We start from the raw sequence: 25,573 nt of genomic DNA on the forward strand, positions 1-25,573 counted from the left end.
ACAAAACACATCCATAAACTACTTCAATATTTCTAAGATTTCTTGATGAGAAAAAAGATGTTTTTCACCCTTAAGAGAAAGATGAAGAATTTCTTAGTCCTGAAGTATTATATCTTAGTATTATAGGTACACTGATATATCTTGCTAATTTAACAAGACCTAATATTGCATTTATTGTAAATTTATTAGCAAGATTTAGTTTTTTTCCAGGAAAAAGGCATTAGAATGGAGTGAAACACTTATTTTGATATATTTGAAGGACAATTAATATGGGATTATTTTATTCTAATAAATATAGATCACAACTTATTAGTTATGCAAATGTAAGATTTTAATTAGATCCATGTAAAGGTAGATCACAAATTGGACATTTGTTTATGTGTGAGGGTATAACAATATCTTAGCATTCAATAAAACAAACTTTAACTGCTACCTCATCAAATCAAGCAGAAATAATTACAATTCACGAGACAAGTAAAGAATGTGTTTGGCTAAGGAGAGTAATCTATCATATCTAAAAGATATATAGTTTAGTGTTAGAAAAAAAAGATTCTAACAATATTATATGAAGATAATATAGCGTGCATAGCTCAATTGATAAGGGGATACATCAAAGGAGATAGAACATAATATATTTCTCCAAATTTCTTTTTCACTCATGACCTTTTGAAGAGCAATAGTATATATATTCAGCAAATTTGCTCATGTGACAATCATGTAGATTTGTTTATCAAGATACTGCTAACTTTAACATTTGAAAAGTTACTATATGTTATTGGAATACATAAATTTAGAGACATAAAATTATAGTGTCACCAGGGGGAGTGAAGTGATATTGTTATCTGGGGAGATTATGGGAAGTAAATATCATGTTGTTCTCTTTTTTCTTTCTAATGTTTTATCCAACTAGGTTTTTAATGAGGCAACTTTAATGAGTGTTTAAAAATATTATGTACTTTTTTTTCTTCACTAAGTTTTTATCCTACTAAGTTTTTTCTAGTAAAATTTTAATGAGGCATAATATTTGTTATAGACATCCAGGAAAAGTATTATGAATATTATGAGTGGATGCTCATAACCTCCCAATGAATAACTTAAAAGGAGTTTCTCAATGTTAATGCCTTGTAACCTCCAAAGATAACATATTATGCTATTATATTTTTTTTATTCATTTGTAACATTAAGGTTAGGTTTTAATAGTTGAAAGCCTATAAATAGAGGTCATATATAAAGCATGAGAACATCTAAGTGAATAAAATATACTCTCTTATTTTCTCTCCCAATTTTCCTTGCTTTGCTATTCTCTTTTCTTTCTTTCTTTCTCCTTATTTTCATAATATTTATGATTATATTATGGAATTTTGGTCATATTTCTTCTTATGTATAAATTATATAATTTTGGTAGTGTAATTTATTGCATCCCTCAATCTCCTCTCATAAGCCATAACGATTCGGTTCTTGCACAAAATGAAGTTCATGAAGCAACCATCTCTGAAACAAAGGACTCACAGAGATGAAGAAAGCAAGGGGACACAACTAAGGGCTAGACGAATTAGGGATTGTTGCCTGTAAAATTACAAAATTTCCCAAGAACAAATTAGTTGGTGAAATGATAAAATACAATAAAGTACATGTCATCTGCCAAATAATTTGAAATAGTGTGATAGGGCATGCATTTTGTTAAATTTAACAGAGATTTTAATGGTAAGGGGTGGTGGTCAAAATTTGAAAGCTAAGAGTTTGTGTGTGTGTGTGTGTTTTTTTTTTTTAATAAAAAGGGTGTGGTTTTTAAATTTTTGAAGATGAGAGAGGTTATATGTATATAAATAAAAAACAATAGAGTACGTGTCATCTTGCAAAAAATTTTAAATGGTGTAAAGGGGCATGCATTTCGTTAAGTTTAATGGAGATTTCAACGAGAAGGGGTTGGTGGTCAAAATTTAAAAATTAAGGGTGTGATTTTAAAATTTTTAAAGATGAAAGAGGTGCAATGTATTTTGCCCTTTAATTTATTATATTTATACATTATTCTGCTGGTACTATGTTTAAGATCTTTTTATCAAGAAAATTGTTTAATTTTTTAAAATTTTATAATAGTTGCTTACACTTTTTAAAAATAACAATTAAATAAATATATTTCTGATTATTTTGATACGCTATGTTTGAAAGAGAATATTACAAAAATATAGAGATATGTGAAAATACGTAAACTTTCAAAATTAATAAATAATAAATTATTTTTATAAATAGAGATCTACAAAACTATCATAAAATTTTAAAATAATTAAATTATAAAAAAATTTTATTATCATAATCATGCATAAAATAATATATGTTTTTTTTGTAGAACCTCTATAAAACAAATTTTTTAATAAATATAAAAATTATTTATTTAGTAAGATTAAACAAATTAGTCCTTTTGTTTTGGTCTATAACAAATTAGTGGTTATACATTATAAATTATAAATCATATATAAATATTGTTCTTCATAAGTTGAATGTTGTATTTGAATAATAAAATCGAGCGTGTCAGATATGCAAAGTCTCAAAGATAATAAGATCCCTAAGCTACTTTACTTTAATTTATTTAAATGCAAAGATGTAAAAAAATTGGTGTAAAATGTGTTTTTTATTAATAAAAAATAAAGTATAAAGTCGCAATGATTATACTTATAAACTGAAAATAAACTTAGGTCTAAATATTAAATACAAGGTAAATAATTAAAAAAAATGAATCTGAGCTGGTTTATGGTGTAAGCTATTGTTGCTTCTAATGCAAGTTGTTGTTGTGGTCCCTTTTATAATTATTCTTCAGAGACCGTACTGCCTAAAGAATTTGAAGCTCATGTGCAAAATAGTAGTGATCACTTAGCACAACCTCGTAAGAGTCGTAACACATTAGATTATAATCTCATATCCACTCAATGGTCTCTTATATTCAGTTGTTTTGAATTTTAAGAGTCACAGTGAGTACATGCACGACATGATTCCTTTTAATAACTGACTAAGCCTTATCTTATCTTCATTTGGGCTTATCATTTCAGTTTTCTTGTTTCTCTACAATTTTGGGCTGATACTTTCTTTTAGATCCAAATAGATAAATATTAAAGATTGCATTAATTAATGATTTTAAAACTGAACTAGATGATCTAACTAGTAAAACTGTCAGTCAGTCACCATCGGGACTTGGTTTGAACATTCAAGCTGTTTTATCTATTAGGTCGAGTTAGACCGTTTTGGATGGCGGTTGGATTGAAAACCACTTAGTGTATGTTTGGATTAGCTATCAACCTTAGTTAGAATCAGCCCAACTGAGGTTAGAACAAAAAAAGCTCATTTTGTTTTGTTTGGATTAAGAAAAAATCTCAACCTCAGTTAGCAAAAAATGAGCGTTTTTTCGGAAGCCCACTCTCCTAGCTTTTGCATCAGCGTTCACGTTCCAAACCGTTGCATTCATTATATTATGTTTTAAAATTTGCATGCTTTCTCTCTCCTCTTAGCTTTCAACCTGCCAGGCATAAGATATCTGGTTTTTTTTTATGTTGCTTTCTTCCTCCCATGACCTCCTGTGCAGCACCTCCATATTTGCTTCGCTTCACCTCCTGAGCTCCAGACATCCAGCACCAGGTCGCGTTCAGATCTGATTCTCTTCTACCTTAGTTGAAGCTCCAACATCTCCATGTTGAAGCACCGAGGTCTGAGATGAAAGTGTAGTTTCTTGAGCAATGGTTTCTCCACGTTACAGTTGCGTCTCGATCTCCACCAGATCTGAGATTTTCATCGCTGGATCTACTCCTCATCGACTGTCCTTGGCAAGTAAGGTTCTTCCTTTCATCTCATTCGTTGCTGAAGGTTGCTGCTATGTTGAGTTTTTTTTTCCTCTTCATCGTCTGATTTTGCTCTGCCTACATCGTCTCATTCCTTGCTGTGCCGTCCTCACTCTGGTTCTTTTTTCTTTTTTTAATGAACTATGAGTAGCTTTCGTTTGTTGCTTTGGTTTATAAAGTCTGAACTATTTGCTCTACTTTCATTTTTTAATGGGGTTTGAAATAAATGGGTGTTTATGTAGATAACTATACTATTCTGTTGCTGAGTTTTTCCAAAAGAATTTGAAGTTAAATGGTGATAGTTGTTTGTACATTTCGGTAAAATAAAAGAATGCATGTCCTCGTGTTACTTGTCTTTTGCGGGCAAGAGGAGTGACTAAGACAAACAAAAGAAAAGACAGAATTTAATAAGGCAGCCATGTCAGATTATTTAATCATATTGCAACTATCTTAATCAGATTTGGTTCAATAAAATACTACAATGTCGTAATATGTTCTCAAATTGCATGCTGTGCATATATCAGACCAATGGAAAATCTTGACATGCCTTAAATATTATATATAATGTCTAACATGCATTTCACACAAGTGCCTCAGATTTTTGGTGTTAGCGATTTTTATAGCTTCTTCTCCGCTCCTCTGATAACAATACCAATTCCTTACATATGTTGTTAAATATTTGGCTGCTTTCGATATCGTAGGGAACGAGGAGTATTCAAGGCATAGTCCTAGACTTAAAGGAAAGATCTACTAAAGATCATAAGGATGAAGTAATTTCTGGGAAACACCTTCAATGGGGTTTGAGTTTTGCAAATGCTCGGGCATTCCTTAAGCAGTTGAACAAGAAATATTTTCAACAAGTTGAGATAGACGAGAGGCTGTAGTGCTTCAAACCAAGTCCTTCGAAACAATGGTGAACTTGGTGCTGCTACAGATCAATAATGTGAGATTGGAAGGGAAGTTCAAATCTTTCCCCTTAGAATTGAAGTGGTTATAATGGAAAGGATGCCCTTTAAAGTTCAACTTGTACTTCATATCAATTGAATATTAATTTATTTTAGGTTTTTGTAATTAAATATTTAAGATATTTTACTTATTAATTATGATTTGAAGTTTAATATTTTTTACTTATTAGTTAATCAAAAAATATAAACATCCTATTTTGTCAACTGGCTTTTAAATCAAATCATCCAAACGAATTTCAGTTTATCTAACTGACTTTTGAAAAAAAAAAAGTATCCAAACATAAATCACGTTACATTAATTGACTTTTTTTCTAACCTCAGTTTGCTAACCTTAGTTGAATCCTAACCTCAGTTGTAAATTTTTTAATCCAAACACACCCTTAAAAGTTGGAAATCAGGTGCTCTAAGACCGGGCGGTTCAAACTCTTTTTTGTTTTTTTTTTTTAATTTTTAACCCTAAACAAAAAAGAATAACAAAAGCCCTCACTTCAGATTTTTGATTTCGCACGGCCGCACTGACGCTGTCACTCGCGATTCCAGAGATTCTCTTCTCCTCCGCTATCATTCAAGGTTCCAGACTCTCTAGAGCTCTGAGTCCATCCTCTGTCGTTTGCCTCACCGTCCCCGATCACCATCTCCTTCGAGCTACAAAATCCAAGTCCGTCTGCTGATACTTCGTCGTACACTCGTCGAGCTCCAGATCCCAAATCCAAACTCGTCACTTACTCGGTTGAGTGGGTTCCTCACTTCCTCCGTTCCTCGGTTTGCATCGTGCCATCATCTCCTCTGTCTGCCTTACAGTAAGTTTCTTTTCCTCTGCTACTCCAGTTTCTTTCTTCGTTTGTTGAACTCCAATTTCCTCTGATTTCATCTCCCCCGTCTGCCTTGCAGTAGGTTTCATATTTATTTGTTATATTTTTATTATTTATATTATTATATGGATATGTGATATTTTTTTAATTTATTTATACGTCTCCGGTTCGACAATGTAAACCGCTGCCCTTTCCGGTTCGTTCAGACTGGTTTTTAGAGCATTGGATTGCACATTGCGGAGTTATAGAATAATAACTGGCTTTATTGCCTGGAACCAGCCGAAGGTACAAGGTATTAGGTAACTCGAATGGTAATCAGGTGAAGTGATACTTATACCTCACAACTTCTCTTCGTTTATGTTCCTTTGAACAGAATTCACCATAGTCTCTGGAAGAAGACTTTAGTGATCGATCCGTGTGTTGAAGAGACTATCCCATCGCCATTATGGTATGTGTTTATTTCTCTATCTGTTTGGTCGAGTTCCCCCCCCCCCCAAAAAAAAAAAACCCTAGCATTCTTCCGGCGCAACGCAATTGATACCTAGATTTCGTGAAGTTATTCGCACTCTCTTCTTCTTTGTTTGCTCTTCCCGTAGCGTTAGTTGGAAAACCCGAGATGGTTTGACTTATCCTTCCTTGCCATAAGGTGTTGTGATCCTAAATCCCGGGTTCAGTGTATTTTCCATGTCTTAAGTTTCTCTGAAATCGAAGCAGTAGGATCCGTTACTGTCAATGTGAATTTCACCCCATTCTTAACCCATCTCTTACATCTGTGACGATTTGTTCATTTGTGCAGCTTCCTCTTTCCCTACTCAAGACTGCCCAAGGGCACCCGATGGTAAGTATTGTATATGTCTGGTTCTTTCAGAACCTTTCAGAAACATTGTGTGCTTTACCTTTCCTTTATAACTTCTGCTGTTTTGCAGGATGTGTAACTTTGTGGTTATTTAATATCTTGTAACAGTTGGTAGAACTGAAAAATGGGGAAACCTATAACGGACATCTTGTTAACTGTGATACGTGGATGAATATCCATCTCCGTGAAGTCATCTGCACCTCCAAAGTAAGTTCTGTTCACTGTCCCTTTCAGCTTTTGTTTCCATTTATCATCCTCTGCTTGTTTATCTACTATTCTGATAAGATTTGACAAAATTTGGTCGATATTGGTAATGTAGGATGGAGATAGATTTTGGCGAATGCCTGAATGCTACATACGAGGAAATACGATTAAGTACCTAAGAGTTCCAGATGAGGTGGGTGGTAGCATTTTTTCCCCCTATTATGATCAAGTTAAATTTTTTACGTTTTTTGTTCCCTGTTGCATTTATTCCCTGATTTATTGCTATTACTTGTTACTTCAGGTTATTGACAAAGTTCAGGAAGAAACCAAGAGTCGCACAGGTGCATTGTTTGGCACATTAGTTTGGTTTTTCATCTTCATGATCAATATTGATGATAAAAGCTGGTGATTTTAGAAAACATCGATCATACTCACCATAATTAAGACGCCTGTTGTTCCCCCCGGATTGCCAGTAGTTTCAGACTTGGGTTTTCCCTTGATAAGCAAAACACTTGTATTTTTAATGAGCTAAGACTAATATATTTGTACTATGAATGACTTTATTTTCCCCATATTGAATTGCTGTTCATTTAAGTTGCTGAAAACTCGAGAGTTATCTAAGATGTAACCTTTTTCAGATCGCAAGCCGCCTGGGGTGGGTCGAGGTAGAGGAAGAGGCAGTGCGGATGGTTCTGGGGGGCGTCCAGCAAAAGGAATTGGGCGTGGCCTTGATGATGGTGGTGCAAAAGGAGCAGGTGGAGGCCGGGGCAAGGGTGGGCCAGGTGGAAAGCCTGGTGGAAGAGGTAAATTGCCCCTTACATCCTCTCCCTCTGTAGCTGTTCATATGTCATCTCCGTTGGAAGATTTCCAACTGCTTTCTGCATTAGTACTGAATTACTGATGTTTTCACCTCGATGAGCTGCTGATACATGAAATTGCTCCTTGTGGTAAAAATTTGAAGTATAAATAAACCAAATTAATAATTAATACACATGTTTATTAGTTTTATTGGTTTCAGCGTTGAAATTTATAGTTGGGAGATTTCTTTACATTTAGCTGCATATGCACTTCAACTCTGTGAACTACTCATTTCTGTTGATGTGTCGTTTTAGTGGAAGCTCAAACACTGAATAAATCTAATCCAGTTTCTTTGCTTTTGGTTGTAGGTACTGGGCGGGGAAGAGGTTAATATAGTTTGTGCCGTAAGACAGCTTAAAATGGGCCAGCTTGCTACTTTTAGAGGCATTTGTGCCCATTTTATTTGGGTGCATTGACAGATTTTCCTGCATGTTATCTGTTTATCCATGGATGATTCGTTGCCATATGCTTTCATGGTTATGGTTACAAAAATATTGGTGATACCGTAGAACTTGATGAAAGCCTCTAGCCGTGCATCATATTTCAACCATCATGCAAATTCCTTTGCCCAATGAGTAAAGATGATGGTGCTGAACACCTAATTTATATTTAATTCATGGAGCCTTTGGTTGGTCGCTACTTGAAATCATTTTCTAGTCAATTTTGAAGCCAGTTTTTAGGGTTTATTTTTCTTAAAAAAAACGCATGAGATGTGTTTGGTTTCGTGAAGCTTTGAAAGACAATATCAACATTTCGATTTTTGAATATTCTTCACCCAAATGTCACACACTCCTGGCCATCTTGATTTGATTTAATTTTACATGATTATTCGTGACCTTATATTAAAACAAAATGGGTGCCCACAAGATATCCAAATACAGAGCCTTGATTTTTCAACATAGTTACATGTCTGACAACTGACAACCAACAACCAATGTTGTCATTTCATATTGTTGTTTGAAGGAACATGTTATTTCATTTTAATTCTCTGATGTTCAATACTTCTTTTAATCTTATTTATAAATTATTTTTATTAATTTCACCAATATTAATATAATAAAAATACAAAAAATAATAGTAAATGAAATTTTAAATACAACTCTCAAGTAAAAATAAAAAGTAAATAAATAATATATTTTTTTTAACTTTCTCTTCCTTAATTCTCAAGAGTAGTTTAGGATTTTAACTTGAAACAAAACAATATTATCAATTAATAATTTATAAAGTGGATTACATTTTGCTTCTAAAAATGTAACTAATATACAGGATTGGATGAATAGACCGCAATAGAAGTCTAGTAGGGCTGATGACGATTTTTCTTGCGAGTTCTTTCTGACTTCATTATCAACGTGCTTGAAATCCATGATCGATTCACCTGAGGTGAATCATCAGACAGCCAGCAACAAAGGCGACCGTCTTCCCCACCAGTCCATCCAAAAATGCCTTGGTCACAGCCAGGTCCACCGTTAACTCTTGACATGGGTAATACACTCCTTACAACACTTGTATGGCCACCCTGGAGAATTGCTTCCGCAGATCCTACGGTTGCTGCCCCGTTATTATAACTTACAGGAAAGTAGCCCAAAACACCAGCATTAGTGCCACCAATCACCCAAAGTTGTTGAGCTTCTCTGGAGTAGTGACAGTCAACAAAATAGTCAACCTAACAAGAGAAAGTACAATATCAGTTTGTGGACTTGTGAGTACAGAATTATAGAAGAATTCCTCATAGTAGAAGCAGCTGAAAGGGCTCGGAAGACCATCCATCCGCACTTATAATAGGCAGCTGAAGATCCCTACTCCCTTTCCACTACGGCAGGTCGCATCAGCTTATGTGATGGAACTGACACCCTGAAGCGTAGCTTCTTTCTCATGGAGAGCTCCAGAGGGAAAAAAAAGTTTGAAAGTTATATCTCTCACAATATACAAAATTCTCCCCTTCTTATAAGTAATTATGTAACATCTACATAAGCATGGTGCCATTCCAGTTCGCTAAAACATATTCCATTAGACAGGAAAGGACTCACATTATCCAAACTCCAACCTTCAGAAGCTAAAGAACGTGCATCTGTGAAGTTTACTTCATTTCTAGCATCTTTCCAATCCCAGATACTAAAAGAAATCAGAGTAGAATACACTTTTAGAATCAAGCTAAAAGGACAACAAAAGAAAACTTAGCAGAGAAAAGGAGCCAGGATACAAATGTGCAAGTTCTCAAAATCCATGTTAGGTGCATATTAGAATATAATTGCTTCTACAGGCAGTCTGCTGGAAGTACTAACTACACACACAATATGAGTTCACATGATGTTGTTCGAGGCTTTTACCAGCGTGAATTACCTTTAGAAACTATTAACAAAATTGAACGCAAGACAAAGGCACAAAGCACGTCATCATTTACAGGTTACGTGCAGAGAGAACTATATAACTATCAAGCAAACCATTTAAGGAGATAACATACCTCAGGGTTTCAATATGCGTTAAACACCAAAGCTTCCAACTTTCACCGATAAACCCCACCTTTGAGATTGAAGTTCCCACATTAATCACCTGCATTTTGGGTGACAATTTGTATGGATAGTTTACTGGAATCCAAACTCAAGTATAAAATAACTCTACCAAAGAGAATGGTTTTTCAAAATCTAAAGCTCTGTGGATACATTGCATAATGTCAATGACATGTATAAATATATATATATATATATATTATATCAATTTGAAATCGTAACTACTGAAACTAAAAAACAACAGCAAATCTGCATTGGAATCCCACACTTACTGATTCCAAATGATCATCATCATTGATATCTCCAGCAATATCAAATGTGCAAATCAACCCATCTACTGAAGCAGAAACAAGCTTCCCTTGTTGGTTGGGGACAAAATGAACCTATCAACAATCATATGCTCAGACTAAATTTATGAAATCGTGACACATGTTCAGTTGCTAGTATCAATCCATTCAGTAAAAGAATAAACTTTACAGTCAATCAATATCAGTGAATCAATATTGCCAACATCTTTAGATGACACGTTACAAAGTGATAAGTGGTCAAGAAATATGTCATTAACAAGGTAATGGATTGATTGCCTTTCAGATACTCATTATATATATGCGACATACAATATTTATTTATTTGTTTATTTTAAGAGAGAGGGGGGTCTTCAAGGCCAGAGTTCCAAATTCTTATTAGTACCATTAACACAAAACACCAATCACATTTAAATTATGCTGATTGACTCATGAAGTTCAATCAGTTTGCACAGCACAAACCTGAGTTACATCATCCACGTGAGAATCTTCCAAGCATGCAATTTGTTTGTGGTTTCTCCAATCCCAAAAGATTATCTGAGTAAAATTATCCAGCACAATATACCCTACCGTAAATATCAGTCTAAAACAATTTGTATGGTATCATGTGATGTAAGTCACTGTAGTTGAAAGCAAACCTGGGATTTACAGCCAGCAGCAATTAAATTCCCACCAGGCCCTCCAACAGAGAAGCTGAATACCTCTTGAGAAGAACCAGCTAATATGCAGGATACCTGCAGTTTGATTATCAGCACTTACATTGATAATTGTGCACGTTCATCATTAAATCCAAAAATATAACTATTATAACAGCAACAAAGCATGTGTACCTGCTGTGATGTTCGAGTATCCCAAATTCTAATAGTTCCATCCGAAGAACAAGAGCCTAGAACATGTGAATTCAAGAGCCCTGAAAATAAAATTTGGTTGATGGTATCAGAATGACCCTTGCACTCTCCATGATAGTGACCGGCCACTGGTGAATATAATTTCACTGTGTTCGTTGATAATGACACTGCCATTGTACTCCAATCATCCCTTCCATCCAGAACAAGCATGAAACCACCCAAAAAAAAATTACAACCCAAGACACAGATATCATTGGATTTCTAATTAAATGACACACAAGATGACTTAATTAGTTTTTCGACTAAACTTTTGTGGAACTAACTAGAACAATAGCCAAAAACATACTTTGGGACAATTTGAAATACATAGTCATCGCCGAAGTTGGTTTGGATGGAGTTTTTGAGTCTGAATCGTTTAGCAGGGTTAAGATTGAGTAAAGGTTGTGCCTCAACATCCATGGTCGTAGTGGCTTCCATTTCTCTTTCCCGTTCAATCTCGCTAATCGCTGTATCTATATGCAGAAATCTATAGGAACAAGAAGGAATAGCGCTTTTTTAAGTCTGGCAATATTGATACATGTGTCATGAGCCCTAACAAGGATAATAAGGATGGAAAACAAGTTAAAATGTTTATTGCACACATATATAATACAAATCTAGCCAAGCTACAACAGTCAACAATAGTTTTCATTTCTTTCAGGCCCTTTAATTCAACAACTTCATAAAAAGATTTCAAACTTACATTAGATGTGTTTATATACTTGACACTTGCATGAACATTTGTGAATGACATCCTTAATCTTACTAAGGCAATCTAACACCAACAAATTCAGTATGTGTGCAAAGCATCCAATATGAAATAGTTGTCCGTTAAGCATCAAGCACCAAAGTATTGATCAATGATAAGTTCCCCTTCAAATTCCTTATATATCTTGTTCTCCTTCAATTTATTTTTTTTAATCTTGGTGAAATGAGTCTACTGATCACTCTCATAAAAGAAAACACTCAAAGTCTTGTAACCCCTTTAATTTGGCATTATATGTTGTTCTGGATCAAAAGGCATGTCTTGCCACCTATCCACGCACATTCTCATATTTTTATAAAGTAAAACACCGTCCATGAGGTAATAGTATTCAAAAATCTATCATGTCAGTTGTGATTTCCTCAAAAATTGATACCAAAATCTTAGAATCTGTCAGTACGTATAAGCGTAGCCTTAAAATTAACGTCTACAACCAAGGGCAACAAAGCAATATAAGGAAAATTTGATCGCACGGTTGTTATCTACTTATATTTAAAACCAGATACGTGTAGAACTGATCCAGAAAATAGACAAAACTGAGCAGCGCAAACATATCATCATACCAGCAACATAAGTTGACGCAACAGCAATGAGGGAGGTTGGTTTACTTTCAATTCATAGTCATATCCTTCTGGAAAGAACACTGTCGTCTCCAACTTCATCACAGAATATAAGAACGCCAGTGATTATCACAAGAGGCGACGGAACAGAGAACAAGAAGAATGAAGAGAACGAAAAAAGAAAACTGAAAAAACCTGGTTGCACAAGAGAGTGTGGGAGAGGAGAGTGAGCTCTGTGGCGACGGTGAGCTCGGATGCAGGGGAGGAAGGCGTGAGGAGTGAGACGATGGGCGAAGTTGGAGTTGAGGCACGCCAAGCAGCAGGTGGAGGACTCGGTTAGGTTTTTCAAAGTTTATATTTTAATAAACTTAATTTATTAAAAAAATGTCTAATATATTAATTTTTTTATAATACTCTCACCTCTCTTGGGTATATTATGTTTCTTAAAACATAATATACTTTAATAAAAACAAAATTTTATAAATGATTATTTTTTAATATTATTCTTTCTATTATATATATTTTTTAATTTTTAATATTTACTTGCAAATGGAGAATTTAATTATGAATATTTTTAAAAATTATATTTTTATTTAAAAATAAAGTTATAAAATATATTTTAATTTTTATTGATACATATGATTTTATGTAAAATCATTTTATAATTTGAGATAAAAGTAACAAATGTATGCAAGTATATGCGCGTGTTTATGTGTAGAAGTAAATGATTTTAATAATAAAATTAATTTAAATTGTATGTGTACATTTATGTGAAACTATATAAATATATATTTAAATACATTTATGCATATAATAGCAAGCTTATACGATGTATATATTCTCCACACAGTAAAATCGACCACCATCCATCTTCTGCCTTCTGGACTACACAGAAATGCTTTTATGCAATGTGGAGCCTTGCCTTCTCCACGCAGTAACCTAGCACCACCATCCATCGCCTGCCTTCTGGACTACACAGAATGTTTCTTACCCCTATGTTAAGTTTGCTCTTCTGAAAAATAAAAGGAAGTAGTCAAGTAACAGCATTAAAATAATCAGCCAAGAAAACCGTTACAGGGAGAAAAGAAGGATAATGTGATACAAGAGACAGTTAGGTCTGAAATTCAAACTACGTTCAAGGAACATACAACTCGCATATATAGTAGCATATTTTAAGGTTCAGGCTTAAAAACAAGCGTACTTCCAAAAAAAAAAAAAAAACCCAATGCTGACCATAAGCCAGGAAGACCATTCTCATCTCTACATCAACCTTGTCAGAGAACTCTTATTTTAGCTCGTACAGGTGATTTTCTGCCCCAGCACCGGCGGTGAAAAAAAAAAAAAATCAGTTTACACCTATTTAATAAACTATATTCTTTCAGTCCTCTTTATAAATTATTTATATCAACTTTATTAATATTAATATAAAAATATATAAAAAATAAAAGTGAATAAAATTTTAAATATACCCCTTTATAATAAGTTTAAAAAAATAATGTTATATTATTTTTTCTCTCTTATCAAGAGTGATCTTAAAAATGCCCTTTAAATATTACTCAAAAAATTGTACTGTAATTTAAAGATGGAATCAAATAAATTTTTAAAATGTGACTTATAAATAAAATTAAACAGAGTATACTATATATATAGATTTTACAGATTTAATTGATAAATTTAAAAAATTAACAAATTAATTATCAAAATACAAGGTGCATCACACTCACGCCGTAAAAGCCGAGAAAATGGCGCACCGTCATTCCTCTCGCGGTCTTCCTACGTGGGCAACCAGCGAAGCGAGGAGAAAACGACGTCGCAGGATGTCGCACCGGACTGCTTAACCCTAACCATTAAAATCTCCCCCTTCCTTCCTTCCTTTCGAACCAAACACACAGTAAAACGCTAAAGCCCTCTGTAAGCCGTCGCCGCTAATTTCTCCAAATCAGGACAGGGAGAAGATGGGAGGGTCGCGAAGAAAATTGAAGCGGTCAAAACCAAAGGTGCAAGTGGGACTGCCAAAGAAGAAGCCAGGAGTATTCAAGCCTGCGTTCTCTCTTCCTCCCAAGCTTCTAAACTCCTTGGCGGACAAAGGCCCTATATGGGACGACAAAGGTAGCGTCATTCACAATTACAAGTCATTCGGCGTCGTCTCCAATCCCAACTTGCTCAGCGTTAGATCTCGTACTCCTCATATTGTGGAAAGCGATTCCCTTCAGGTTCCCCTTCCTCCTGCTGCCACCGATGATGCCCCTGCGGAATCGGAGCTCCTCGATCCCGGTAGCGACCTCGAAGAAGACGGTCAGTCGGATACTTCTTAGTAAACATATATCATTATTTATTAATTTTTCAAAACCATGTTCGCTCTTTCAATACGCCTGTGCTTTTACTTTTAGTTACATACATCAAATAATTATATCATTGACAACTGATCAACGCGACCAAATTTTGCCTAATTTTTCAGGTGTAAACAGGTATCTACTGTCATGCTTGCTTATAGTTACGAGGCTATGCAATACTATTAAATATTTGACATTCGATATGTAATAAATGGAGAAAAATCCGTTCGTTTTGATAAACATTTAAATGTATAACTTTAGTACTAAGTCTCTCCATGTCAAACTTTAACTTATTTTCAAGAAGGCCGCTGGAGGGTCTCTTCCCGATCCCAGCGATTACACAACCACGTCGGCCGTGGCTGTTACAATTGTATTAGATGTACCATGTTTTGATTATTTTCATTTTCCCCTCTCCACCAAGTGCGGCGGAGTGAAAATTTAAAACTATTCTTATTTATTTCGTCTCCCTTTTTAATCTGTCACTCAGTTCACCTGTGGTAAATCTATTCATGGCAATCTTATTTAGTTGATGGTCGAGCTGCCCCTCAACTTCAGAAGCACCTGCACATGGTTTTCTGAATTATTCATCTTTTCTTTGGATAATGTAGACTTGAAATCAGCTTTAGGAAAGAAGCGAAGAGATGGAAAAAGTGCACCATCTCAACCTTTGACAGCAATGCAACGGCTTCATGTTGGACGACTGGTAGATAAATATGGAGATGATTATCAGGTTTGATATTTGCGTTTATTTCAAGAAAATTACAACTTGAGAGAGATAGTGATGCTTACATTTTTTTTTTTTTGGCTTTGAATCAAACTGAAATGCATTCATAAAGATGAAAATGAACAGATACAACATCCTGCAAAGGGGAAATGCTTACATGTTTATCATCTCTATTTTTTTTTTTTGGCCAGGGTATGTTCATGGATATGAAGCTAAATACCATGCAACATTCAATTGCGACTCTACAGAAGCTCTGTGAGAGGTACCATATGTATAAAAATAAGAATCCCCTGCTTGTGGCTAATTCTTAAATACTCTGGATTAGTTATATGACTAAAGGATGAAACTTGTATCCATTGATGGCATTCTGAAGCTGCACTTGGATTTCGCGGGAATCTTTTTGCATTGGATCAGCTAAATTTTGCGTGAGAGGAAATGCTTTTCATCATTATATATTTTTCAGTCCTTTGGAATTTTTGAAAGGTGCTGCAAAATCAAATCAAACATTATGTATGGGGGAATTTTGCTTTCCATTGTTCCCGTTGGAGGGCGGAAATTCTAGATTCTAAAGGGTGCAATGGACATGAACAAATCGTATTCAGTTGAAACTCACAGACGATGTTTATTATATTTTTATTGAAAAAAAATGATTAAAGCATAAGTAAATGTGCGACTTTAGTAATACATGACAGTAAACAAATGTTTTCTGACAATTGGTGAGAAGGTCGCAAGAAAAAGAATAGCAAAATTCTTTGCTCCTGGTGAAATGAAACGCCTCTGCGGGCAATGTTTCGCTTCCTTTCAGTCCTCAGCTCATCGTTATTTGGTTTTACCTCTCATCCTATATGTATAAATTAAATTGTTGTTTAGAAAAGTTTTAATTTATTTTTATTATATATATTATCATCAAGAGTTGTCTCATGTAACTTTTTGTTTTACTAATTGAATATTGTAACAGGATAAAATTGGATGAAAGTAATTAATTATCTATTAAAATGAAAAGAATTTATAGAATTTATGAAAAGAATCATCAATTCTTTTAAAATGTGATTTATTTATAGAGTGGAACGAGCATTATTTTAAAATTAGATTCAATGTACGAGAAAATAAGCGGAAGGAGGTTTTTAACTTTTTATCCCTCCATTTTCCTCCACTTTTTTAATACCCATCATTCATTAATTTTATCATTTAAAAAAATTATTTAATAAAATAATTTGAATGGTAAAAATTGAAGAAGTGGAAAAAAATGGAGGGAAGAAAGTAGAAAAACTCCACTCTCGAGGGAATAACTAACATTCACCATAAAAAAAATTGGTTAATATGAAGTTGCCATAAAAATATCAATTTTATATAAATAAAAAAGAAAATAAATACCTACAACACATGCAAATATGTTAACATTAAAAAGATTAACAGAAGGGAAATAAAGGCAACATAAATGTATAAATGGGTACGAGTGGGAGATTAAAATAAAGATTCTATGAAGGAATGCAAAATTCTGGATATTTAACATTATTATTATGTTGAGAAAAGTTTAATGTAATCCATCAAGATTGTGAGGCCAAAAAGGTTTCATCAACACTAATTTGATATATTGCAATCCATTGAATAAATGTTTCCAAGTTCAAATTGAAAGTAGTTATTACTTTTTGAAGAATAGCCATTTTATATGTTATAGTCTGCATTAAAGGATCAAACACGAACACAGAGTTAATATTATAGGCTTGTCGTCTTTTTATTCCTTTATTTAATACTTGATATCACATAAATAGAGGATCATATTGTAAATGGAAAAGCTAACTTGATCAAATTTTACTTTCATTTTCAAAACTTATAGCATGTGAAAAGGTGAGTTTTGTGTCTGCTGAAAAGACAACCAGCAAACAAACTTCTGAGAGCCATCCGATTTCTTATACGTGACTCAGTAGCTTGAAACGCACGCAGAGAAAAGAAAAGTTGTACTCTAATTTCATGTTGTGCTGGTTTCTCTGATTAGTTAAAACTACTGGACAGCTCAATCTGATCTGCATAAAAAAGACAATGATTCTTAAACTACCGATGTATAATCCCTTTTAATAAGTTTACATTTGAAATTGAAGGCAAGTAAGTCAAAAGATTAAAGCTAATAAATTTGAATCAACCAATACACATTCTTGCCTCCTTCAAGATATGATAGCATGGATGATCATGTGCAAGTTCCCTGGTAACCAAGCAAATAGCGTAGGCACAGTAAAAAACTACCTCCACTTTATCAATCCTCAGCCTCTAGCAGTGGGAGAGACCAATAGTAAAACCTTGAATTTTCGTCATCTCATAGGAGGAAGGCCAGTACCTGGTAGTAGTATTTAGAACAAAAACCCATCATCCAGGTTTCATCACTTTTCGTGATAACTTCCACCACAAGTGCTCCTTCCTTCAATGCTTACCGAGCCATCAATTTCAATTGTAGCAGTACCATCATTAGAGCTCTGAGTTCGTTGATGCATAACCACATAGATTCGTTCATTTGTATGGAGGGGTTGGTGAAATCCAACACGGCAACACCATATAACATCCAAGGAGGAAAACGGAAACAACATACAGAAAACAAAAAATGGAAATGATTGGCAAGAAACACAAAACATACTAATAATTAGAAAGGGTGAAAAAATTTTCTAAAATGAAAACTGGTCCCTAGGTTCGTTGATTTGTACGGAGGGTTGCTGATATCCAATATACATTATGCTCATCGGAGAAGAAAAAAAATATTATAAATCATTATTGTTATTTCATTGACTTAGGGGGACCAAACTTACAATAGTCAAGGGATGATGAACCAACATCGGGAAGAGGGAAGGAGAAAGAAGAAACTTGGAAGGGAGAGGATATGGAGATCGAGCTGAAAAGCCAATGCTTGCCGCAACTTCGCTTCCGACGTTATCATCTAGAGAAAGGTGGAGTTGGGAATATAGAAAGGCTCCCCCTTTAGCCCGATTCTTCATTTTAAATTTTATTTTTTAAACTCGACCTTTATATGAAGGGCTCAGGGCCCGCAGACCCTTCTTTAAAAAATAAAAAAATTAAAATTAAATTGAGTATTATAAATTAATTAAAATATTTTGAAATTTTAAAAAATATAATCATCATATTTTTTTAGAAATTAAACAACATATGTCTAGAAGTTTAGTAATAAAATTTAAATTTTGATTTAAAAGCAGTTTATTTTTTATAAATACAAAAATATAATAATTATAGAAAAATAAAAAATATCAAAAATTTTATACTATACGTTAATATTTATTAAATTATATTAAATTAATTTTAAAATAAATTAAAATTAATAATAATATAATGCATGTAGAATTAGGTGAGCGAGTCATTGGCTTCAAACACATGTTTCACAAAAAAAATAGTAATAATATAATAGGACTTGAAGGGCCGCCCGAACTCGAGTCTTTTTTTTACAGGACTTATCAGGACTTATCAAGGCCAAATCCTTAAACCCAATTATTTTTAAAAAAATTTATTTTTAAAGTTTGAACTCTTATTTAAATAGGATTTCTAAGCTCAATTCTTCAGATTCAATCCTTATTTTTTACTCTAGAAAAAAGTAGATGTTAGAAGGCATGAGAAAAATTTAAGGGAAGCAAAAGAGAAGCTTTTATAAGTGAAACTGTGAAAGACTTGAAAAAACAACGAAGCCGGTAATTGTGAAATTCAAAATAGAATCTCCAATTCAGTAACTCACCATGCAAGACAGCACATAAGAGGTGGGCAAGCCATGGGGAAGCTAAATGAACTTGAATTACACATGATGTCTGAGGAGGCAGAAAAGTCAGATGTGGGTCCCACAAACAGAGCTCACGCGAATCAATGAAAGGCAAGGTGAAGATTTATATCATACATCAAATAGAATGTGGACTGTGGAGGTTCAGCTTGTGAAGCTATTTTTCAGTATGAGGATGTCATCCACCCTGGTCTAGAGGAGTTCTAGTGAATAATGGGAACTGAAAATTGCAGATTTCTTCGAGCACGGTTACCAAGCCGAGCACAAGCAAATACCTTTGGAAGATAAAATGAATGGGGTGTCAAAATACTTTTTAGCCATGATATAAACCAATGTATTCAAGGTAGATAATTAAACAACCCACGTGAAGGAAAAGGAAGATAAAAAAACAGAGCAGCATATTCTCCTCCCACTGCCAGCTGCGTAAAAGATCGAAGACAAGATAAAAAGGACACAAAATTAACATGGAAAGCATATTTTTTTTTATAAAAAAAAGTCAATGGTATAAAAGGATGATTGCTCCATATCACAAGAGTCGGTGGTTGATGATAGTAATTAAGTGGGTTATATATCATTAATGTAATTTCATTTTAATTATGACATTTCTTCAATTAAAAAAGAAGGATACTTGGTATGAGTTTTTGACAAATAGCAAAAAAAAAAAAAAAGCACCGTATAGACAAAATTATATATCAAGGACAACAAAAAAAAAAGTCAACCATCCAAAAAAGACAAACAATTCACATGTCTTGTCAGATCCTTGCAGGGTGAATGCTTGACTTTCAAACTGAAGGCCTAAAGAAAACAAAGACAGAGAAGCCGATGCTCGGTAAATGACCTGTTGCTATTCACTGATACAGTGAACTAAGTTTGGAGCTGCTGTAATTCGCCGCTTGTCTGGAGAAGTAATAAAAGATATACTGATTGATTCAATGAGGTTACTAGCTAATCATAAATGGATGTGTTTCTCGGTTGTTTTACGTACTTGCTAACTGTCTTTACCACCACATAAGTAGCCATCCTGACTAAGAAATTGCTACACCCTACATCTTTGAACTTAAACGTCACATTATGTTGAATGTTATTTACAATATACATATATATAAATATATAACAATAGACAACCGTTAGCTAGACGCCCACTAACGCCCTACACTGGGATTCCCAATGCTCCTTTATTTGTTCAACCCTCTCAGCCCTCTCTGTCCGGAGCCTTTGTTCCCAGTATCCCTTGCAGCTGCCAGAATATACAAACAAAGTTGGACAATTGCAATCAAGATTATAATAAAAAGAGGTTTGTAAAAGCCTCATCCTTCTCTTGCTACATCCCCTATGCAGTTAAGCTACCTTCGTAGTGATCCACTTTCTTTCTCTTGCCTATCCCACCCGAGGAAAAGCATGACTATAAAATATAAAGCAAGTGGGACCATACCTTCGGCCTAACAAAATGTTTAACTCTTCCAAACGCACGGCACCTTGATAGACTCCTCGCTACAATCAACAAGAATAGAACTCTGTATGATTACACATGGTCCAAGTATTATGAGTGATTCAGGGACAGGAAAATAAAAATATGATAGACTGTAGTTGCAGATTCTGAATCAGTTCCTATTTTATGGTAGTAGCTAAGATTAGATCCAACCATAGCGGCAAAATGATTCCTAAAATAAGCAATCATTGCAAGATCAAAATAAAATAACTTCAAGAACAACAGAGAATTGCAGATGATTGATTTAAACTTAAACTAAAAGTATCAGCCAGTTGCAGTTTTTTGGCCCTTTTGAGAACGAGTTAATCATATGGCATTTGAATATAACAATTTCAGTGAATAGACAAGAGATCGATCACTAGCCATCCCTTGTCCCTTAATTCTTATTACCCGCAATGGACGAAATCATCAGTAATAGACAAGCATATGATACCCTAATAATTAAATGAAATTGCCTGTCTTTGTATATTCCTGCCACAAGGAATGGAGATGTGGGAGGACTCACTGTTCACTAATACATCATGCATGGCTTACCACTCGGCAGAGAGGACATTTCGCATTAGAATTTGCTGCCTCAAGTCCATCAACAATAGTTACTGATGCAGACGAGCAAGCACACATGTAGCAGAATATGTGGCCACAAGTAAGACAAACTGGATCAAATACTGTGTCCTGTCACACGAGCCAGATTAATTATCAGTGAAAGATGAAATTGAAGGGCGATATAGACCTATTGCTTGTCTATTACAAACTTCAAAGAATAATGATGCTGAGAAGCTCAAGTCCCAAAGTAACAGAGGACGAAAGCCATGAGAAGTATAAAGGAGGTCTGTATTTTAAAACGCATCTAAAATATTTAAAACAAGTTTATGAAATAAGCCACTTAGATAAATAAGTTTTTTTAACGTAAACTAATTGTCAGTTCCAAGTTTCATCAGCAGAACTTGCTTCAATATCGTCTTATTGGTGCTGCAGATATACTCAAATAGATAACCTCGATGGTTGTTCAGTCCAAGCTTGACATTCATAATGCAAGTAATGAATGAAAATCCCAGTAACTTACCAAGCATATAGAACAAGTCAAGTCAATATCAAGTTTGATGGAATCAAATCGCTCACAAGTAAGTGATGGTTTATCGTCCTTATATATGAGGGAACATCCATCAAAGAAAGCAGGTGGCCTCTTCATTGATTTATTCTTGGTTTCCCTTAAATTGATGTGGAATGCCATGAGCTCACAAAGCCAGGGACTCTGAAGAATTTCCATGTGCTTACTCTGGGCTTCTGACTTAAATAATTGTCCTTGTTTCGAATAATGAATCTGCGCTGACAGTGATGGTAACAAAACATAAGGAACATCACAGACTGGCCAAAAAAAAAAATATAAAAAACATCAACCATAATTTTCAAAACTGGAAAGTAGCAGGCCTTTGAACGTGAGGATAGGCATACCTTATCATATTTCTTGAGTATCTTTCGAATTGCAATGGCATTAATTAGAGCATAAATAACCAGGTCTTTGCCTTCTTGAACGAGGGCGGTTTGTTTTCCAGGTAAGTTGCCTTTGATCCAGAAAAGGTACTTTCTGAAGCCAGAAGCAAGATGCAGCTTCAACAACTTTTGGGCACGCTCATTAAAACAACCTACTACTTCAGTCATCCCGTCGAGAAGGGAAGGGAAGAAGCTTCCATCACACACTGAATAGTTATATTGAATTAGCTTATTGTCAAAAACACGAACATTAAATAAACCTCTCTCTTCCCATTTAGATCATCAGATCTTTCATAACAGGATCTAAAGTCCTTCGGAACTTCTTCATAAGAAATAAGCTTATCTGTCCAGTAAAGAAAATGGCAGATAAAAGCCTCTAATCTTCATAACATTGACTACGATGGAGACTACGGCAAACATCCGAAGCAAAAAAGAAGGTCGAGAGAATCCGTGAACTTCAAGTTATAAAAGCTATATCAAATCGCTAATAATTGTTATAAATCTCTGTTTCTCACCGTGTATTTTGGTTATAACATTGCTAAACAATACGATCGAGATATATACTTAAAAGTGAAAAAGATGCCAAATGGAGGAACCCATACGTTTAGCATTTCGTGTTATTGAGCCGGAAGGATACTTAACTTAAAATCTACGAATTCCTTCCAACAATGAACTTGGGAGAGACGAGATAACTAGTCTTGCAACAAAATGTGACAAATAAATAGAGCGGATTCATCAAAGAACTTAAAGCGCCAAATTGGAAGGGGAAAGGGAGCAAAAGAAAGAAAGAAAGAGAAGTATTACACTTACCTGGGCATTGGTCGCTGCAGGTTCTGACGCCAATGGCTTCATTAAGGCCTTTGCGGGATCGGCAGTCTCTGCTGCATTTTTTCAATATCTTCTTGAGCTTCTTGATACCAACTCCAGGAAGTTTCTTCTGCTGGCCTTGCATGTATTCTTCGTATTTCTTGCAGAACTTCATATTTTAATCAGCAAAAAATGTCTACTCTGCGATTCCAATTCGTTCGAGTTATGAATTTGCCTGAAGCTAATATGCGGATTGCGATGACATTGAATAGGAACGACATCTAATTTTGGAAGTTTATCATATGAAGAGAGAAGAAAGGTTCGTGGCTCCCCTTTATCTGAATTCTTCCTCCCCGGCCTATGCTGACGGTGCGACGCGTGCAAATTTTGAAGTGAGGAGGTGGCAGCATCCGATATTCACTCTGAAAGACTCATTGGTATTTCATGACAAATAATTAAACATGGACCGGTCGTTATGAAGAATTTGCCTGATGATGTTACGCAAAGCTCATGGTTTCCCTCATTCTTGATATACACTTGTGGTTATAATTCATTCTAGTCAACAATATGAGGTAACTTCTCACATATTGTAAATTTTGGCACTGATTGCTTCCTCGGTAATACTTACGAAGAAGGCACCACTTCATTTTTGTATGTCGACGCTTGGCGTATGAAAGCCCTTTGCTTTGATCCTCCGCACCAAACCAAATCTTCAAGTCTTTGCTATCATTATCCACAGTAACGTATGGAAGCCAACATCATTTATTCAGGGAAATCGGAGGTCCAATAATGTTGGTTCAATACGGAGGAGAACCGAATCTTCTTGGGACTTCTCGACGGCCTCAACAAGCCACTTTGCTTTGAGTGAACTGCACACGCATATTTGTCCCCCATTTCCTGCGCCTATTAATACTCCCTCCATTTTTAGCTTTCGAAACCACTCCCATATTCTGTTCACTCTTGTCACCGCTTGTACTCTTATTCAAACTAGCGACCAGCATTTATGTTCTTCTTCCGATATTTAAAAAAAAAAAAAAACAAAACAAAACATTGCCATCTATTTGACCATTCGTTCTCGGATGACAATATCATTAATGACCAAAGATAAGAATAATATTAAAATGACAGTTATAAGAAGAAGCGGAAACTGGCATCCAATTAATGTGTTGGGAGTGAACTTGTTGGCATATCTTGTAAAAAATATTTTTCAAATTGTGTCTAAGGAAGCTGTCTTTGAGAGATTTTGGTGCAATTGTCAGAATTTGTCAAGATTAAGCGAAACTTTTTGTTAAAATGAATAGGATGACAGAACAATAGAATTTCTGAATAACTTAGGAAAAGCACAAGAAAAAAGAAGAGGGTGTCCGAAGGTTTGGGAACCTTTTATAGGTAAAAATCTCATAAACTTTGGGCACTAAAACACTAATTAATGACACCTTAATACAAATAAAAATAGTTATAGATGATAATGAGATTTAATATAAAATATATAAACTTAAATAGTAATTAATAAAATGATAATTTTCTTTTAAATATGATTAAATAATTAAAATATCCAACAATCACCCGCATATTTCAAAAGAATAAAACAAAAATTTGGAAAATAATTTTGTAACTTCATAGAATAATTTCCAAATATTTAGAAAATATTGCCCAATATCGCTTCTCCTAGTAACCCATTTTCTTGCTTAAATTTACACCTTAATATATATGTACTAAGGCCATTGTACATTTGAGCAATATGAGATTTTATTTTTTGACACACATACACATAATATCCCCCTCACTTGTCGAAAGAAATGTTATTGTCTTAGTTATTCCCATGGAATATAACCATTTCAAATCAGGTATCTTCTAGACTATGAACCAATACTACATAGTATACAATGAAGTCAGTGAAGCATGCTTTATGAACTAACAACTCTTGAACCTACATTACAAGCCTTATTAGTCCAATTATACCCTCACAATTATTATTATTACGACAATATTGTGCTTTGACGAACATGTGCGTGCATGGTATTTCGACAAATGTTCTAGAGATTTTTTTATGATCTCAAAGAAGCAGTCTTGCTCCACATTTGTCTGAGTGATTTCATCACATGTATCTATAATGAATACACCTTTCATATGGAATATGAAATCATTAAGAGCTGCTTAGCACCAACAATACATTCTAACACTTTCTCATACACTATAAGAAGGGGATAAAATATTTTTAGTGCTAGCATGACTAACAAAGAATTTGTTCTTACCTATATGAACCTTTTTTATGGAATCACTAATCACAAAGGTTGAGTTACTATCATTGTTAGTTTTCAAGTGGCTTAAGTTCTCTTTCCCTTGATATTTCTATAATTTATTTCTTCCTCGAGGGCTTAGTTAATGAATTAGCTAGAGTTATATCTAATCTCACATA

The 25,573-nt window shown here is 34.5% G+C and overlaps 4 protein-coding genes across 10 annotated transcripts; 2 read left to right on the forward strand and 2 right to left on the reverse strand.

The window, feature by feature from the left end:
* The first annotated feature begins 5,279 nt into the window (after positions 1–5,279).
* LOC129306168 (probable U6 snRNA-associated Sm-like protein LSm4) lies at positions 5,280–8,161 on the forward strand. Of its 3 annotated transcripts, none has more exons than XM_054946583.1 (9): positions 5,280–5,592; positions 5,811–5,896; positions 5,978–6,052; positions 6,401–6,442; positions 6,569–6,667; positions 6,780–6,857; positions 6,966–7,005; positions 7,303–7,467; positions 7,831–8,161. In XM_054946583.1, exons 3-9 carry the CDS (start codon positions 6,050–6,052, stop codon positions 7,851–7,853), a joined length of 450 nt encoding a protein of 149 aa, XP_054802558.1. In that variant the 5' UTR covers positions 5,280–5,592; positions 5,811–5,896; positions 5,978–6,049; the 3' UTR covers positions 7,854–8,161. The 3 variants fall into 3 exon arrangements, with proteins under 3 accessions (XP_054802558.1, XP_054802560.1, XP_054802559.1); XM_054946585.1 differs by having other exon boundaries at positions 5,811–5,889; XM_054946584.1 differs by lacking the exon at positions 5,811–5,896.
* A 534-nt stretch (positions 8,162–8,695) lies between these two features.
* On the reverse strand, positions 8,696–12,884 carry LOC129307120 (WD repeat-containing protein GTS1). 4 transcript variants are annotated; one of them, XM_054947989.1, is made up of 10 exons: positions 12,740–12,884; positions 12,548–12,640; positions 11,529–11,708; positions 11,165–11,372; positions 10,973–11,068; positions 10,797–10,871; positions 10,302–10,412; positions 9,984–10,072; positions 9,550–9,634; positions 8,696–9,185 (listed from the first exon to the last, which is right to left on the reverse strand). In XM_054947989.1, the coding sequence occupies exons 3-10, from the start codon at positions 11,657–11,659 to the stop codon at positions 8,817–8,819; spliced, it is 1,164 nt and encodes a 387-aa protein (XP_054803964.1). In that variant the 5' UTR covers positions 11,660–11,708; positions 12,548–12,640; positions 12,740–12,884; the 3' UTR covers positions 8,696–8,816. The 4 variants fall into 4 exon arrangements, with proteins under 4 accessions (XP_054803964.1, XP_054803965.1, XP_054803966.1 ...); XM_054947990.1 differs by having other exon boundaries at positions 11,529–11,773; XM_054947991.1 differs by having other exon boundaries at positions 12,548–12,873.
* Positions 12,885–14,348: 1,464 nt separating this feature from the next.
* On the forward strand, positions 14,349–16,217 carry LOC129306725 (uncharacterized). The gene is made up of 3 exons (XM_054947453.1): positions 14,349–14,839; positions 15,486–15,607; positions 15,793–16,217. The coding sequence occupies exons 1-3, from the start codon at positions 14,500–14,502 to the stop codon at positions 15,910–15,912; spliced, it is 582 nt and encodes a 193-aa protein (XP_054803428.1). The 5' UTR covers positions 14,349–14,499; the 3' UTR covers positions 15,913–16,217.
* Positions 16,218–20,313: 4,096 nt separating this feature from the next.
* Positions 20,314–23,432, reverse strand: LOC129306696 (E3 ubiquitin-protein ligase NLA-like). Of its 2 annotated transcripts, none has more exons than XM_054947405.1 (6): positions 23,158–23,432; positions 22,309–22,553; positions 21,920–22,177; positions 21,391–21,528; positions 20,800–20,858; positions 20,314–20,604 (listed from the first exon to the last, which is right to left on the reverse strand). In XM_054947405.1, exons 1-6 carry the CDS (start codon positions 23,327–23,329, stop codon positions 20,499–20,501), a joined length of 978 nt encoding a protein of 325 aa, XP_054803380.1. In that variant the 5' UTR covers positions 23,330–23,432; the 3' UTR covers positions 20,314–20,498. The 2 variants fall into 2 exon arrangements, with proteins under 2 accessions (XP_054803380.1, XP_054803381.1); XM_054947406.1 differs by having other exon boundaries at positions 20,800–20,881.
* Between the last annotated feature and the right edge of the window lie 2,141 nt (positions 23,433–25,573).

Source organism: Prosopis cineraria, unplaced genomic scaffold (assembly GCF_029017545.1).
Source record: "Prosopis cineraria cultivar Desert tree isolate PC_DT_omini unplaced genomic scaffold, ASM2901754v1 PC3, whole genome shotgun sequence".
Taxonomy (NCBI): Eukaryota; Viridiplantae; Streptophyta; class Magnoliopsida; order Fabales; family Fabaceae; genus Prosopis; species Prosopis cineraria.

Excerpts from the sequence above, each read along its gene's own strand:
- LOC129307120 (XM_054947989.1), bottom strand. The coding sequence starts at position 11,659 with ATGGAAGCCACTACGACCATGGATGTTGAGGCACAACCTTTACTCAAT. Across the intron at positions 11,373-11,528 it reads GTATTTCAAATTGTCCCAAA|GGATGATTGGAGTACAATGG; the intron begins GTATGTTTTTGG and ends TCTGGATGGAAG. Across the intron at positions 10,413-10,796 it reads ACGTGGATGATGTAACTCAG|GTTCATTTTGTCCCCAACCA; the intron begins GTTTGTGCTGTG and ends GATTGTTGATAG.
- LOC129306725 (XM_054947453.1), top strand. The coding sequence starts at position 14,500 with ATGGGAGGGTCGCGAAGAAAATTGAAGCGGTCAAAACCAAAGGTGCAA. Across the intron at positions 14,840-15,485 it reads TAGCGACCTCGAAGAAGACG|ACTTGAAATCAGCTTTAGGA; the intron begins GTCAGTCGGATA and ends TGGATAATGTAG. Across the intron at positions 15,608-15,792 it reads AATATGGAGATGATTATCAG|GGTATGTTCATGGATATGAA; the intron begins GTTTGATATTTG and ends TTTTTTGGCCAG.
- LOC129306696 (XM_054947405.1), bottom strand. The coding sequence starts at position 23,329 with ATGAAGTTCTGCAAGAAATACGAAGAATACATGCAAGGCCAGCAGAAG. Across the intron at positions 21,529-21,919 it reads TGACTTGTTCTATATGCTTG|GACACAGTATTTGATCCAGT; the intron begins GTAAGTTACTGG and ends CTCGTGTGACAG. Across the intron at positions 20,605-20,799 it reads AACATTTTGTTAGGCCGAAG|CTGCAAGGGATACTGGGAAC; the intron begins GTATGGTCCCAC and ends ATATTCTGGCAG.
- LOC129306168 (XM_054946583.1), top strand. Across the intron at positions 7,006-7,302 it reads AGAAACCAAGAGTCGCACAG|ATCGCAAGCCGCCTGGGGTG; the intron begins GTGCATTGTTTG and ends AACCTTTTTCAG. Across the intron at positions 7,468-7,830 it reads TGGAAAGCCTGGTGGAAGAG|GTACTGGGCGGGGAAGAGGT; the intron begins GTAAATTGCCCC and ends TTTTGGTTGTAG.